The sequence below is a fragment of the Hippocampus guttulatus genome, chromosome 9 (assembly GCF_054856545.1).
Source record: "Hippocampus guttulatus isolate MCC_2025c chromosome 9, RoL_Hgut_1.0, whole genome shotgun sequence".
NCBI classification, from domain to species: domain Eukaryota; kingdom Metazoa; phylum Chordata; class Actinopteri; order Syngnathiformes; family Syngnathidae; genus Hippocampus; species Hippocampus guttulatus.
In genome coordinates, this window is record NC_141269.1 from 21,001,560 (window position 1) to 21,019,359 (window position 17,800).

At 41.2% G+C, this 17,800-nt stretch overlaps 1 protein-coding gene across 1 annotated transcript in view; it reads right to left on the bottom strand.

Annotated features, from left to right (window-relative positions):
- wdr17 (WD repeat domain 17) overlaps positions 1-17,273 on the bottom strand; it is a 57,318-nt gene extending 40,045 nt beyond the window's left edge. The window contains 10 exon segments of the mRNA XM_086119267.1: positions 8-99; positions 204-372; positions 491-678; positions 1,724-1,846; positions 8,591-8,731; positions 12,339-12,449; positions 12,577-12,807; positions 12,882-13,065; positions 13,699-13,827; positions 17,180-17,273. Coding sequence (XP_085975393.1) covers positions 8-99; positions 204-372; positions 491-678; positions 1,724-1,846; positions 8,591-8,731; positions 12,339-12,449; positions 12,577-12,807; positions 12,882-13,065; positions 13,699-13,821 — 1,362 coding nt within the window. The 5' untranslated portion in view covers positions 13,822-13,827; positions 17,180-17,273.
- Positions 17,274-17,800: the final 527 nt, after the last annotated feature.

The following is a 17,800-nucleotide window of genomic DNA, read 5'->3' on the forward strand; positions in this document are numbered from 1 at the left end:
AAGAAACCTCATGAAAGCGTGTGATTATTTTTCCTTTCCTGATGTCCCAAATGAAAGCTCCATTGCGTGATGTTGCTCCTGCGATGCAGTGTAGGTCACCTTCAAAACACACAAGTAGAATTTACATTCTTTTGTTAAAACTGAAAGATGTTACTAAATTCGTCTGTACACGGGTAAGTGTGGGTGTGTGCTTGTGTTTGTACCTGGAGCCCAGGACAAGGAGTAAACCACACCTTCATTGCCAGGGGAGGTATAGACTGCAGTCAGTGTGTTTGTGTCCCAGATTTTGATGGTTCCATCAAAACTAGCTGTGGCCAACAAGTTTGGGTCATCGGGCTTAAATTTGCAGTCGAAGATGGTCTCGACATGGCCCTGCAAATGGAAGACGGTCATGAATTCTCCTAAAACGCAAAAGATGTTTCGGTGACTTCAAGAAAATATTTTGTGTTTTCCGACAAAATACAAAATGTAAGTTCTTTCGTGGGAATACCAGGTCTCGTAGAAAGTCCCACTTCTTTGCACCCATGTCATAGAGTCCTACCCCTCCATCCATAAAACAGCACACTGCATGGCCAGGAGGCAGAGAGAAGGACTGGTTCTGTGACAAAGTTGGGGGAGGTACTGCCTCACTAGTAGAGCTGGTGTGCTGGCTTTTGCCAGAAGAACAGGCGCTCTGAGCTATAGACAGAGGTGGCAGATTCAAACAAGTTCTTACATATTCTACAGGTGTGTATCAACATATTTGAATACTGTGGGAAACTTCAAATGGACATTTATATTTCAGTTGTTCAATTCAAAAAGTGAAAGTCTTATGTTATATAGATTCAGCGCACAATTTTTTTTTAATATTCCATAAAAGTCGATCAAAAATATTGTTCATGTAAAAATGTTGGCCTACTGAAAGTATGGTCATTAGTCAATACTTGGTTGGAGCTTCTTTTAAAATACTAACTGCATTATTTTTATTTTAAGTTAAATGTTCTGGAAAGTGCTTTGTTGCGGTCGCAGCTGTTGTGTAAGTGCTATACAAAAAAGATATATTATTGTATTGCATTGTATCAATGCGTACGGCATGTAGGCAATCATCCTGCCACTATGCTTGGGTGTTAAGTAGATTTGATAACTGTTTAAAAACAGAGTACATGTTTAGTTTAATTTAGTTTAGTGCTTCGAACACAAAAGGGTACAAAGGAAATAAGAGTACGGTTCCACATGAAAAGGTTTTTGCTCCCTTCTAAAATTATTATTTTTTTGCATAGTTCCCCCACTTTAATGCTTAAGATCATCAATCACATGTAAAGATCAGACAAAGTAAACATAAAATGCCTTTTTTAAATGATGATTTTATTTATTAAGGGGGGGGGGGGGGACTATTCAGAGCTACCTGGCCCTGTGTGAAAAAAGTACCTGATGTGACCCCCCCCCCCCCCCACCGCCTTTTAAATCATGAGATTGACTGTGGTTATTCATATTTTTGGGAAAGCTGATCGAATTTTCACTGATCACACGCAAGCCAAATTTTCTCCAATCAATCAAGAAATCACTAAAATAGAAATGAAGAAATGAAGTTGACCAAAAGATCTCAGAAACATGAAACAAAATGCCTCAATCCAAAGGAAATCTATCACAGATGAGAAATAAATTAACTGACATCTGCATATGCACCTGCATATGACATGGCGTGCATATTTATTTCTCAAGGTCCACAATTCTCAAACTGTACCTTTCTTTGCAAGTGGAGAGTTGAGGACATGCAAAGCATGAAAGCCCGTCTTCTTCAGTTTAAAACTATCCAAAGGAGTAGAACGAGACACATTCCATATCCTCAATACCCCAACCTGGGAATCTGAAAGAGACAAGGTTGTGCTAAAAATGTGTTCCTCAAAAACGAGCATCAGCTGCCCACTTAGGGGCCCATTCTCCCGTTGGGTCCCAATCTCCCATGTGCTTAAGTAAGAAAAGGCGAGTGCTGCAGCACACTTTTTGGTAGAGTAGATTCTCCAATTGAGTTAAGTGTGCCACTCATAAAACATTCAGTCTGAACTGTCAGAAAAAAGGTGATATTTTTGTATCTTTTAGGGCCCAGTGGAGAGTCAGTGGGGCAGTACGCTCAAGGGTACATTGTTTTTCTCTACGCCCCCCCAATTTTGCTGCTATAGACTGCGAATTTCCCCAGTGTGGGACAAATAAAGGTGATTTTATCTTATCTTATTGTAAATATTCTTCTGTGTCTCATCAGAATCATCAATAACAAAATGAAAGCAAAGCCAACCGGGTCAAAAAATACCTGCAAAATGGTAACCTAACTTCAGGAGGACACATTCACTCAGGCTCTGATTACTCCAGACAGGAATCTTAGTCTGAAACTATCACTTAGAACAGTGTTTTGAGAAAAACAACAACAACAACAACAACACTTGTTAGTAACTGTGGCAATGGTGTGCCCAATCAACCTGCCATGCATGTTTTTGGAATGTGGAAGGAAACCAAAGTGCCCAGAGAAAATCCACGCTGGCATGGGGAGAACATGCAAACTCCACACAGGAAGACCGGAATTGGAATCGAACCCTGCAATTAGAATTTTTAAAAATCCCAGAGTTTAACCTATATATATTTTTAAACTCAGTTAAGGTAAGGTTACGATGAGGAAACACAAAATTACTGGAGTGACGTTGCTCTAACGGCCGCAGCCGGAATCAGGAGCCAGTTCACGTGGAAGCCAGTTGAACCGTAACACTGCAGCCTACACATCTCGCTAAAATAACCTATTCATGGCGAACCTACTGTAATCATGGTAAAATAGGCGATTCACGACAGGCCCAGAATTCTTGGCTCCGGCGATTGACCAATCAGAGCTGTTCACAGCAAACTCATGCTAGCATGACAGTAGCCAGTCACAGCAAAATAACCACTGCCTAATGAATAACCATATGTAGCTAGGTGAAGCAACTGAACTTTTAGTTGTTAAGTATAGCATATAACATAGCGTTGCCCGCTAACCATGTTGCTACGAGGATGTAAGTATACACTCATTTGCCAATAAGTCTCATGCAAGTACAGCTTTCAGGTCATTTATATAAAATGGAATTGCCATCTATTGGTGAAGTAATAGAATGCTACTACCTAAGTTCAAAGTGCGTGCAATTTAACACTCGCACCATGGTGCCGCAGAGAAACCAGATTTCGCAAGCCTACCACCAATTTCTTCAGCAGAGGTGCAAGCAGAATGCCATCACAAACAACTTCTAGTATTCACTCAAGTGCCAGAATAAATGCATTGCATCTGTTACACATGCTGATCCAACAAATTTGTGACCGGGTGTCTCCTTCGGGTATCCGTAGCAGAAAGATGGCAGTGAAACATGTCAGCCTGATCTAAGGCAGCCACGACCCATCTAGTGTTATTATCCATTAGTAGACCTACAATTACATAAAAAATGTACGTTGATTTGATAGAACATTTTTTGTGGCATTTTTTAAATGAATGAACATTGACATTTTTAAAATGTTCCCATTTTAGCTGGATTTAACATGAACCTTTACAGTACATCGACGTGTGTTACACTCACGGCAAATGTGTCTCCTCTATTTGCTATTCGAAACAGCTGTGAGCCAAGATGTCACACCCCTTCCGACGTCCCCTCCAAATCAAGGGACAGTCGATAGTCACTCCCTGGTGGTGGATGCTAGCTCGAAGCTGTGTTGAATTCACTTTTTAACCAACATATGTGTTCAAAAATCAAGAGGGCTGTATTAATCATAAAAGAGAATAATATCCAGTGGTTGTTTGTAAAACTATGCTTTTTCTACCATGTTACACGGTGGCAACTAGCTAAGGAGGAAAAGAGGAGGAAGGGTGAAAAACTCAGATAAACTTAATTACTGGTAAAAAGAAAAATGACCGTCCTTCACGGCGTTGGCACCTTTGTGACTTTTACAATGTATAAATGTTTCTCACAGTCAACAGAATGGCAAACAAATGACCTAAATATAAATGTCTTCAAAATCACAAAAAATGCTTTAACGGGTAGAAAAATAACAGAAACTAGTCCAAAGTGGGTGATCATAGATGCCGGTCATCGGTGTTTTCCAGGTCTGGGTCGCCCATCCTGCCAGCCAATCATTGAACCATTAATCTACCCTTTTTAACCATAAACAGTACTCATTTGTATCTAGGGGCTCAATTTTAAGCCCTTGTATGGTACAGTACGTAACAAAAAATTGCACCTATAAGTACACGCAGCAGTACCCTTTTTTTCTGACAGTGTGGATGGAGACAGTTTACATCAGGGCGTGGCTATGGCCCAAACTACCAAAGGGGTATATGTACCAATATGTGGTAGGGTTAGGGTACAAACCAGTGTGGTTCAATGATTGGCTGGCAGGATGGGCGACCCAGACCTGGATTTGTCAAATCTGTCAGTGCACGCATTATGAAGTGTCTTTTGGCCTACGCATTTCGGAGGCAGTACTAAGGTCTAGCGCCTCTCAAAGGCAAACTCATCACATTCGACGTTTTGAGGCATTCCTCATAGTCAGGGGGCCATAACTCATATTGGAACTTATGTTGATACCTCAGGGTACAAGCCGACAACCTCTCCAGTTTCAATCACTGACTCCTCATTAAGGAGTCCTCAACATGTATTCTCGTCACGGTTTCAGCTCAGAGAATTATTTTGTTCGTTTCATGCATTTTCTTAACATTTTCTAGAAGCGTGAAAATTCTTTTTTTTTTCAAAGTGCTTTTGTATTTTTCGAACCTTCCTCTTTGGTTTGATCTGCAAATTAATTCATTTTATGTGCAACATGACCTTTAGAAAAGAATAGTACCATACCAAAGCAATGTTGTAACATAAACGGCGATGTTTGGTAAGCACAGTTGTGGAATGAGACAGGAAACAACATTTCCTGTTAAGATGATCACAGCAAGTCAAAAAGTCTGATCAGAAAAATGTTGGCCGATTTTAAATGATCAACAGTATTTTGTTTCTCAATTAATCTTCATACAAAACTATTGTATCTGTCAATATTTCTACCAACAAATGTTGGCAGAGAAAGGGAAGCAACACATTTTCTCAACTGGCTAAACTTGAAACATAAGCTACAGTACTTTACTTTCATACATACTCCAAATGTGAATGAATGTGTCTCATACCTGTCAACTTTTCGGAGCGCCAACCTGTATAAACTACCAAAAAAATCCTTATAAAGAGCAAAAAATCCTTATAACATACCAAAGCATTTTATATGTCAAAATAACGGCAGAAAAAACCCCCACAAAATTTTCAATGATATTTATTGTAGATCTCCATAATACAATGTCTGGTTAATATCTAATCATCATTCTACTTAGTGTCATTACTGTGTTCAGAGTTGTATTCCTGCGTTACTTTTTTCACCAACTCCAAATCATTTGGAGTCCAGCTCCAGCATTTGGAGTTGGTGAAAAAAAAACCCCGGAAATTTTCAGAATCCGTATGATTTGTGCGATACGGCCATATACGTAAGATTCACCACAAAATCCGTATGAACTATGGCTAACCCGTATGAGTTGACAGGTATGGTGTCTTGGCAATATATGCTGATAATATATTTTTTGCACAGCCTAGGGACAATCTGGAGTGTTCAATCAGCCTGCCATGCATGTTTATGGAATGTGGGAGGAAACCTGAGTACACAGGCACTGGGGAGAACATGCAAACTCCACAAAGGGAGGCCGGAGCTGGAATCAAACCCGATACCTCTGCACTGTGAGGTCAAGTCAAGTCAAGTCAAGTCAACAGTATTTATAGAGCACTTTCAAACAGCCATCGCTGCATACAAAGTGCTGTACATGGAGCAATTTAACATGCACAATAAACAGTAAGACAAATCGGTAATAAAGGCGGTAGAAAGCACCAAACAGTAAAACCAAGAACAAATCTAAGTCATGCTGAGTCGAATGCCAAAGAATACAAGTGAGTTTTGACGAGGGTTTTGAAGATGGGCAGCGAGGAGGTCGATGCGCTAACCACTCGACTACTGAGCTGCCCAATGTTGTCCATCTTCTTTTTTAAATTTTCAGGTCATTTTTTCAGTTTCTGCCTTTAGTTGTAATTAAATTAATGATTTGTTATTGAGAACTGTGATTCCAAAGTAGAATACTTTATGTTGATAATTATATTATGTGCACGAATATTGATTTATCACCAAGGTAATTCTTTCTTCTTTGTGTGTGTGTGTGTGTGTGTGTGTGTGTGTGTGTGTGTGTGTGTGTGTGTGTGTGTGTGTTTTTTTTTACTGTATTTCCAAATAGTTCCTGAGATACCATTGTAAATTGAGTTGTAAAGTTTAATAAATCAGACACTGATGACACATGAAAACTCCACAATTCAGAAATTAGGCTCATCCTCACTCAGACTTCACTGAATCACGCACATTTGGTGGTTGCGCACAAATTTCCAGGTTACCCATGTCTGGGTGTCTCAGAAGCCTGGATGGAGAATCGCCGCATCTTTAAAGTGTGCAAGAAACGGGCATGAGGAATTGACTGAAACGCTAACGGGAGAATTATTCCTCTCGAATGCACTTTCAAGGTACGGCAATTCGCCCGTCTAGGATCGTGACACACCTACGCGTGTAACCGGTAAAAACTCGCGCAGGCACAGAAGAGGTGTGACCCGATGAATTCTGATGATGTCTGCAAGTCCTGGATTGTGGAGTTTTCTTGAGACATATGACTTCTATTCATCCATCCATCCATTTTGGAATCCTCTGATCCTCACAAGAGTTGCGAGCGTGCTGGAGCCTATCCCAGTTGTCTTCAGGCAGGGTACACCCTGTACTAGTTGACAGCCAATCGCAGGGTACACATACAAGCAACCGTTCACACTCACAATCACACCTAGGGACAATTTAGACTCTAAATTGAGGGGTGGGCAATCAGGGGTGGGCAATTATTTTCCCGGGGGGGGCCAAATGAGAAGCAGAAAAAATTGTGGAGGGCCGGGCCAAAACTTAGAAATAGAAAATAAAGAAGATAGCACAATGTCTTTGTATGCCAGTAATAATGTAACATTCTCCTCCACCATCACACTCAGCACTGGTTCTCCTCAAGGATGTGTACTGAGCCCCCTGTTGTTCACGCTCTACACATTTGACTGCTCTCCGACTCTTATTAGCGGTCCAGTTTGCGGAAAGTTTTTAACATGATAACAATCAAACCATTCTAGGAAATGTTCATTTACTCGAGCCACAAGCAATTCACTCTGAGCATGAAAATTGCCAGAATTGGACTGAGTAAGAATCGCTTCCTTGTTTTTCAAAGTCTCGTAGATTTGAGTCTTTCCAACTCCAGGCATCTCCTGAATGTTTCGTACTTTGTTAGCCGCTTCGTTTAATCAGATACATATCACTTTCCCTTCCATGGTCATTACTCTCTCCCTCTTTCTTCGTCTTCCCCTCCCTCCCTGTGCTCTGCAACTTGAAGTAACTGTGCCACCTGGTGTTGAAATACCTGTCATTACAAGTCCAAACGAAATGAATGCAATCAAACATTAATTGTGCACCAATCTTCGGCGGGCCGGATTAAAAAGACCAACGGGCCGGATCCGGCCCGCGAGCCGTAGTTTGCCCACCCCTGATTTAGAGTGTTCAATCAGCCTGTCATGCATGTTTTGGGAATGTGGGAGGAAACCGGAAAACCTGGAGAAAAGCCACCGAGGCACAGGGAAAGCATGCAAACTCCACATAGGAAGGCTGGGGCCTGGAATCGAACCCTTCCCTCTGCACTGTGAGCCAGACGTGCTCAGCAGTCGACCACCATGCCGACACATCTGAATTCCATAGAGATCTATTGGGTGTACATGTCAAACTTTCTTGCGCGTGAATCATGAAGTTTTATACCGATTGTCCCCAGTGACGTGTGAAGCTCATCTAACGAGCTACTTTTAATTAACCCTTTCATGCACCCACTTACCTGATAACATGATAAGCTGTCCACTGTAGTTACCACTGTCCCCGAAAAGGTTAAGGAGCACGTGTATTTGCATTCTGTATTAAATAAATACAATAAAGTAATTAAAGCAGAAGATTGTGTTCATGACTGAATGCATATTTGGAGCTGTTCCATTAGTTGAAAAGCGAGTCAATTAAGTGTTGCCCGCGTGAGCGCGTCACTTCTATGGATTTTATGAAAAATAATTTTAAAAACTCATGAGTACAGTTTGATTTCAGGCAAACTCCAAGACACCAGTACTCGGTCACCCGGCCTTCACCAGCGAAGCGTGGAAGCAGTTAAATGAATTAAATTGTGTAATGTGATCTTTCACCTTAGGAGGCGCTAGATCTTAGTTCAGCCTCCTGCACGCGGAAAAGGTCTAAAGGGCTAAAGTCTCTGGGAGAATCCACGCAACTGCTTGATCTGACAGGGGACCTCCTCAGTCATTTAAATGTCGCCCAAAAAAAGTGTGTCGCAACGCGCTTTTCCTTACTTAAGCACATGAAAAAAATAGGCCCCTTAATGACAGGGTACATTTTGTATTGCTGTACAAAGATTGATTGAAACACACATCAAGGCAGAGAGAAACCCACCCGCATTGTTTTTGTTTACCTCCAGTGATGAACATGCCTGGGGCAGAGGGGATCCACGCAAGGCATTGAACTGATGCAGCAGCTGAAGGGAAGGAGAAGGACGTAATACAAGCCAAGGCCTCACTGTCCACCAGCCTGATGCCATTATTGAGGTTGGACACTGTGAAAAAGAGTCACTGTTACATTTCTCTTGCTGAATATTAAATGACTTGCCGTAACCACCCTTGGCGGCCTGGACAAGCCGAAAATTGCAAGAATAAGAGCAACAAAATTGCTTGCAATAACTGCATCACCAATGACATATGGCCTAAAGAGATTCCTGGTCTCTTTATAACCACACTGGCTAAACTCCGGTGGGATGAAAAAAGATGGGGACAGGACAACTATTGTTTGTAGAAAAATATATATTTGGACAGAAAAAAGGAAAAAGGAAAAACATACAGATTACGAAAGAGTGTGTCCGTCCGACCTCGAGCGTCGTGTCGTCTCCACTCACTAGCTTAGCTGTTGTCGTGGCTAGTCTAGCTTAGCTGTTGAAAGAGATCAAAGCTCTTTGATGTGTAACGTCCGTTGCGTCAGCACTGATTGGTTGAAGCCAAAAGACGTACACGTCCGCGCTGATGCACGCACAGCGGAGAGCAGCGGACTATCGACTGCTGAGTTGCCCTTCACTCGAGTGGCGTCGCTACAGGCCAAAACTTTGCTTTCATCTTTTGATGCTTTTCCAGGCTTTCATGGCAACGTCTTTCAGTTAGTTGTATAGATATATCCATCCATCCATTTTCTGATCCGCTTTATCCTCACAAGGGTCGCGGGGGGTGCTGGAGCCTATCCAGCCGTCTTCGGGCAATAGGTGGTGTACACTCTGAACTGGTTGCCAGCCAATCGCGGGACACACATAGACAAACAACCATCCGCATCCACACTCATACCTAGGGACAATTTAGAGTGTTCCATTAACCTGCCACGCTTGTTTTTGGAATGTGGGAGGAAACCGAAGGAACCGAAGAAAAGGTCTACCTTTGGTGCCCAGCCACCCCCTTCTCTTTCATTCCCTAGTAGTTTGTTCCATTCTGCGCCAATCGCAAATTTGGCAGAAGTTTATTTTTAGATATTGTTGAGGGAGAGATGTCCTATCTCTTCCACCGCGTGTTCGTTAATTTCGGATGGTGAGGATGTTGGCTATCCAAATACAGGCTGGAGATGATGAACAGTATCTTCGAAGGTTTGCAGAATATTCCGGGCACCCATGGTTTACAGACAATGGCTGCGGATCACATAAGGGATTCACAACATATTTATATAATCAGAAAGGGCGGTACCGAAACTTATGGTGCAGCATCTGGATTTCGTTTCTCCTAAACCGATTCTTAGCTTGAATCAACTGGCACATTCCTATGCTCTGTGCATCTCCAAGGTCTCCAGTAAGGAATGTATCAAAATTAACTGATGATTGTTTAAAGGACGGAACGTTTCGCTGCGGGCATGGGAAAGCGATACAGGCATGACTAAATATGGGCAGAAGACACACTTCAATATCTGGACATGTTGTCGAAAAGGCATCAAGAGTCGGGAGCGGAAAAGAGGAAAAGGGAAAAAAAAACAGCGAGATGATGCTCACGATGCTCACGCATCACTTGCAGGTACTCCTCCCAAAAAAACTACTGTACCTCAAGAAATGCTAGTGGCAATTGCGTTATACAAGCTCGCCAAAAACAACCCAAAACACTGTTGTGGAAAAGCTATGACCTGCACATTGATTGCGCTATGAAAAGTCAATGGAATGTTCCGAGACAAAGTCCTTTTATATGCAACGACCATGCCGACATTTTTGAGAGGTTCATCGGGCAAGAATGACATCTATTGGTGAAACTGTACTTTGGAAAACAAATCAATCTTAAAGTTGTGTAGATTTCTCCCTTTCATATTCACTGTTTTCACATTATGTCCAGAATATTTAGATAGTGCCCTATCTGTCCTTGCCTACAAAGTTAGAATCTTGAAATTTTCATGTACCTGTGTTTGAAATACACATAATTACATAATTTACCAAATGTTTGTACTATGGTTCAAAACTATATTTCACTGTAGAATCCTTGGATATTTTGTCTTGTATTTCTGAATACAGGATCAATGCTTCAATAATATGTTCAAGGAGGAACTCAAGGCCAAGTGAAAGTTTCAGATGATCAACCATGTTTATTTGTTCATTGTAGTGGCATTTAATAGTATTTTTTAAATTATTTATTTTTATTTATTTGAGTATTTGGTGGCATTCTTAGTGTTTTATAAATACTTAATTATTATTTACCTCTTATTTTTGTGAAAGTTTTTGAAACATGAATATTGTTGGGGATAATTTATTTTGTAAAATAAAGCAAAACTGACAAGTACTCAGATAGTGTTCATTTCTCTCAGGGGTGGTGCGAGGGGTGTAGGGGGCACCACAAAGCATTTATGTTTAGGGGAACAAAATGGCTAGCGCCGGCCCTGGATACGGACCACAGTAGGACATTCTCGGTTTGGGGAAAAGACGGTCATTGGTCTATGCATGCTTGGGGAGTAATATATGTACCGACCGGCATTACGTATTCAGGATAGACATAAAATTTAACTATATTCTGTTAGAAAACAAAAACACATTATCAGATCATTAAAAGTTTTGATTATTTTGCAGGACATTACATTTTTAATGCAGGGAGAAAAATGCAGTTGACTTCGTCCTAACCCGCAACCTGGCCAAACAACCTTTCGAGGAATGAAATGGAGAAAGTATCATGATACAGCTCAATGGACTGCCGTTGGTCATTCTGGGTAATGTTTTTGTTCAAGAAGAAGAAGAGGAAGCAGATGACGAGCATTTAAAGACAAGAGTAGGTGTACTCCACTTGGACTGGATTTTAACCGTTGGATTTTGGTGAATTTAAGCCATTTTAAACTTTAAATTAAAACGTTTTGGTGTTTTAGGAGATAAAAGAGCTGCAGGTGCCGACTGTACCATTTACAGTACAATGGATGGGCAAATAAGAGTTTGTCAAATTACGAAGCATCTGAGTGTATGTACAGTATGTGTATAGTTCTTTGGGCAGCAACCGGATGATGTAAATCCAGTGTTAGATAGTGCACCCTATTTACCATTTTAATCTAGTTTGATTTTTCATCTGTTGTACTATGATGTGGGTTTTTTTTGGTTGTTTTTTTTTTTGTTTTTGAAGGGGCAGACTGACAGACTGGCATAATGGTGAAATATACCGACGGATGCGATGACGGAAGCGCAATTAAAATAACATGATGGACTGACTGACCGACGACTGCAGGTTGGTTCGGCTTGAAAAAAATGACGGCGTGACGATGACGGATGGGCGCCCAAGCTGCTGACAAATGACAACTGACAACCCCTCCACCACGGTAAGGTGACGGCTCACGGAGGGGTAACCAAGTTACATTTCTTTAATATTATGATACTTGTCTTACATTACTAACTACATTTTTTTAACTGGTAACTGTAACAGAATGTTTTTTAAAGTAAACATCCCAAACATGCAACATTAAAAGGTGGGAAATTGTGACAGTGGAACCAGTGCGAGTCTGCTTTCAACAGCATCATCATTTCTTGCTGGATTTCTTTAAACTGTGTCTGCAGGTCAGTTTTTAATGGTTACAGGCACCAGACAAAAATCGACACCCATTTTCCACTTGGTAAAGTTTGTAGTCTGCATTTGCAATGGACAAAAATATGAGGGGGGATCATTTTGAATTTTCCCAACCTAATAAGTAGTCTGTTGACAAAGGGTCCCATTCCAGGGCACTGACTGGGTCCTCTTCATCCGTTCCCTCCAAAGATTCAGGACGCAACACATGCTTTTGACTTTTACATCCTACAGTACACACGGGAAGAAAGAGGAGTTAAGACATTGTGTGTTTATAGCAAAAAAAAATAAAATAAAAATAAATAAAATAAACAAAGAAATGGTTGAAAGTGCACGTTGGGGAAAACATCCATACCTGGCTGAAAAATAGACAAACTTCCATCTGTGTGTCCAAATACCAGTTTTCCCTTTTTGGTTGGGTGCCATCTGAAGAGACAGATATCAGACAGGAAGGAGTGGGCCTCTTTATGCACTGTCACTCCAGAGTCAGAATTCCCATAGACCCAAATATACAGTGGGCCACGTTGAGAGACAAACGCCACACCGTCAGCTGAATTCCAGCACCAACTCACTGCGGCAGGGACACCTGAAAGAAAGGACGTGCTGTTGATGGCGTACACATTTCTGACAGTAAAACACAACTTTGATCAGCCATCCCACCTTTCGTGTTGTCCAGTCGTGCTACAGGCTTTTGCTCAGCTACATTCCACACAATGAGCAGGTTATCAGCTGAAGCTGATGCAAACAGATCGGGGTTATCAGGACACCAGCTGATGGCCGTTATCGTCTTTTTGTGTTCTGACATGATGGATCTCAACTTGAATTCATTGTACTGCTGGTCCAACTACAAGAGATTGATAGTAAGTCAGAGTTCACTGGTGTCCTAGTGATTTTCGGTGAAGTTTGGGTATCTGATTTTCATATTACAATGGGCTAATAATTTGATACCAGAAACAACATTGCCTTATGTTAGATATACAGTCGAAGCTATTCCAGTATTGCGCAATGGTCTCTGGTCACCATTCAATTTGTTGTCCTACCGACGCTACTACATAATGACCATATCGAACAACAACGAGACCTCTGCCAAACCTTGAGCTAAGCTGAAATACAGTTGATGGAGTGCTGGAGTTATTTATCCATGAGTCTTTTATTTCGCAGGTGAATTCATGTTTCATGGGAGATGACACACCCATGGGTGGTGGAATTATGTTTAACCACATGGGTGACCATGAATTATTGTATGCTGACCTCTATAAAAATTGTGGGAATCTTTTTATTTATTTATTTTTTACATGAGCATCCAAACTTCATTAGTTCTGTTAAAGTATTTAACAATAAAATATGAATTGAACATCCACCTAACCGAACCAAAGTGTAATTATCAATTAAAAGCCCAATGGCAGTATCATTCAAAATTAAAAATTACAATGAGGTATCACAGTGAGACAGGTTAAAATATTAATGCACAGTTTACCTGGTAGATGTATATAGCAAGAGTAGCACAGTAGGCAAAGCGGTCTCCACTTGCAGCACATACGTCATTATTCCAGGGCTGACAGCCTGCTGCAAGCAAACCCACCTGCTTCACCTTGGCCATCCTCACCTGGACAAATACACATGCGTCAACAATATGAAAGGACTAATGAGTTAAATCAAGTTCTTTCAGATAGTGCTTATCTACAATAAAATGGATGGGACCAAACCACAGAATACGATTACGTGGCTCTTCACACCAGCACTGCTTCTTCTGTTTAATCTTACTTTTGAAACATGGCTGTTGTCAAAATGTTGCGTAATAAACATCTATTTACTGAAAGCAGTTTTTTGTCATCTTTCCAGCTATAAAACACAATCTAATTGCAAATTATAATCCGGAGGCAGTGGTTCTGAACTTTTTTTCCTGCCACGGACCGGTTCAGCATGGTAATACGCTCGACCACCGCATACTTGCAATTTGGCACCGCAGAAAGTAAAAAAGTTGACTGACTCATGCTTTCAACCCCATGTTCTCTGTCACCTTCTCATCGACGAAGTGGTCATATTCATTAGTTCTATCCACATATACAGTGAACCCTCACTGTCAGGTCCATCAACCTAACACTCACTGTAACCCGGTTCATCCTTCATGGCTTTGCTGTTTCACAGATGTATTTATTTTTTTGCGTTGTGCATTGTGTTCTACATCCTGATTGCCTAAGGGACTGTAGACCACTGTGAACAGTCTCTGCGCCTCGTCTCTGAACTGCAGGGGTGCCCAACTTTTTTTGACTGAGGATGTAGTGAACAAGCAATGAACGCACGCACGCACGCACGCACAAACACACACACACACATGCGCGTAGGTGTGCGCCCACCCGTGCAAATGCGCGCATACGCACGCATGCCATGATGAGCAATGGCCATAAAACGGCCTCTAACATGAACAAAACAGAAAAAAGTAGATGCAAGAGTTTGTGAAAAGGAAATCACTGCCATCCTTAGTAGAGACCTGACGCCGAGGCATGGGATACATATTTGCAGTGTGTTGAGAAAAACTATCATAAATACGCGTACCATTTTAAAATGCGTCACCTGGTACTCCAGATGCCAATTCTTTGCCAGTGCCATTGGTGAATTGAAGATGGAACAAACTCTAAATGAGAATACCGGTAATTTAAAAAAAGGATATACCCCAACAATTATCCATAGCAATGTTCTTCTCTCGGAAAAAGACATCACTGCATCACAGCCTTCAGTAGAAAAAGATGCTACAGCGGAGCGGAGTCAGGAAGAAGAGGCAAAATCAGAGAAACTGTGAAATACGCGTGAGTCACAATGTGTCCAACCGCGTATTGACTATTGAAATTATTATTTTCCAGTATTTCTGAAAACCAGTTGGGGCATACTAATTGTTATTACTAACAGAATTACGTCATTACTAACTGACAGCACTGGGCAGCTCCTTCAGCCAGAAACTGATTCACCCGCGCTGCAAGAAGGAGAGGTACCACCGCGCGTTCCTGCCGACTGCTGTCAGGCTATTGAATAGACAGACTGAAAACCTGGACTCACCCCCACTCACCCATTTTTAATATGCTTGTAATTTTATTTTATAATTGATATTTATTGATATACTTTTGTTCTTCTACTTCCCCCTTTCATAATTCTGCTGCTGTAAATTGGGAATTTCTCCATTGTGAGACAAATAAAGGTTTTCTTATCTTATCTTAATTACTGTCTCCAATTTAACTTACATCCCTTTTAGAACACAACATCACAACACATTCTGTAGTGTTATGATTTAAATAGGACAAGGTGATTACACAGACCTACAGTATGGGAAGAGGATTGCACTAATCTAAAGAGTGATTGGCTAAGGCAACTGCTTATCTCTTGACTGAAAAACATTTCGGTGGGGAGGTTTTGAAAAAAAAAAAAGCAGAAATATAGGCCAACCAGAATATTTCAGTGGTCCTATATTAAACCACTGGAAATGATTAATAATAATGATAAGTGATTGGCGTCTTCTTTATGGTGAAATTTGACTAGGAAAGCACATGGCTAAATTTGATTACATCAGAGTGCAGTCAATTAAGTACATTTGTGAGACAAGTGCTCTAATGACAAGAAATGCAACTCATATTTTTTTAAACGCATGCTTTTGATATCAAAAGATGCCTATTATCTTCATGGTTACATTACGAGGAATCATTTAAATGAAAAAAGGATTGACAATTTACTAATCACACAAAAAAAATTACATACAAAAGGATGGAGATCTTTTTTTTCACTGTAATTTTTGTCCAATTTAGTTTATACGTCTAGTTCTGTCATTTGGTCTAGGCTTTTAAAATGTTTTTAAAGGATTTTTTTAGAACATACATAGCTGAAATTGACTTCTGCGGGGTGCTTCCTGAGCCCACATGTTTGTTTCATTATCGATTTTCAGCACCCCGGACAGCAACGGTCTGCATATCTGTGTTTCAATGTTGTTTAGGCTTAGTCGGATTTCTCACTTTTTTCTCCCCATCTGGAATTGCACATTATTGTAATAATTAACGGTGGCAGCATCGCACGAGAGATTGCAACACGTAACATCTGACAGTGTAAAGAACAGCGCCTGGGTTGATGGGTAGCAGTCATACTAACCAACACCGGGTGCCATCGTTGTGCGACAAGCCAATGAGAAGAACCAATGACTGCAAAAGCACGAAGACGTCCACATCTCAAAACTGAAAAGCCCGCTGCAGCACGTTTGTCAAATGCCTGTAAAAGGTCTATTACGAGTTCCCCGCGGTTCAATTATGAGCGCTGATGGAAAGACTGTCTTATGCTACTTGTTAAGACACCTGACACGTGCAGGCCTCTTTGTCCGCTGCTGTTTTTATTCTTATTTGGCATTACTTATCATCACAAGATGACAAGTGTCTGTGTTTTTAAGGGGAAAATACGAAGCGGTTTGGTACTGATCTGGCGCGTCTCTCTACCTTCGTTGTATTAGTAATTCATTGATCATTTTCAATGACGCAGAGACATGTTCGTTTTGTAGTTGCAAAACATGATCACTTGATGCGGATTATCTCGATTATAACGCAGAAACGTTTCCATTTGTTCATATGATATATTAGCAACATTGAACAGAATGACCAGTGTACAGTAGAACTAACAAGCTAAAATGGTGTTAGCTACCTCTGGCCCAAATTGTTAAATATACTCATTTTGGAGCCGCGTTGCTTGTCGTTCTTTAAGAGCGGAAGAGATGACATCAACAGGTTTCAGCACAGCTAATACCCAAGGAAAGTGTCGACTTCGACGTTCGCGTCGCAGATCGCCCTCGTCTACTTCAGAGGCATGCTGATGTCATATTCGCCCTTTGTTGGTTTTTGGATGTGTGTTGGTGTGCCACCGCTGCTACTTGAAATTCCAGCGCGAACAGGGAGGATGCTAAATCGTTTGTTCTGAGGTCGTCTGCTTACCGTCGCTCGTTGGCTGGCTGGTTGAGCCCTACGGACAGCTCCTCGATACAGAGGCTGGACTCCCGGTGGGTCTGGTGAAATAGGCCTCGGTGGCGGCAGCGATTGGGCAGTTGGAGAGCTCGATTTAATCGGTTATTGGTCATCCTTACTGCCAGTCATGCACGTACATCTGTCACTGCTCAAGCTTGATGCCCGAGTACCGTGGAAGTGATTTGACGCTTTAACGCGTGAGGTCAGGTTTACGGACTGGGCCAATCAATGTATGGCTCACTTTCAAGTTCCAAGAGGAATAAAATGTTTTGGAACAATGTCTTCATATCTGTATCACAACATAAAAGGAGAAGTCAAGTCAAAATGGAATACGTTCTCTCTTGTCCACTCCTCTTGTCTAAACTCGTTAAAAGTCTGGTTAATATTGCATTTGTGGAAAAAAAAAACAAGGCTGCTTTCAGTGCAAACTCTGATCTTTAATTTCAGGGTATTTACGTCCAAATCAAGTCCAAATCATTGTGGGAATTCCAACACATTTTTAAGACCAAAAAAGTAATTGAACTATTGGCTACTCAGCTGTTTCGTGGCCAGGTATGTGCCATTTCCTTATTATTTCACTCACAAGGAGCT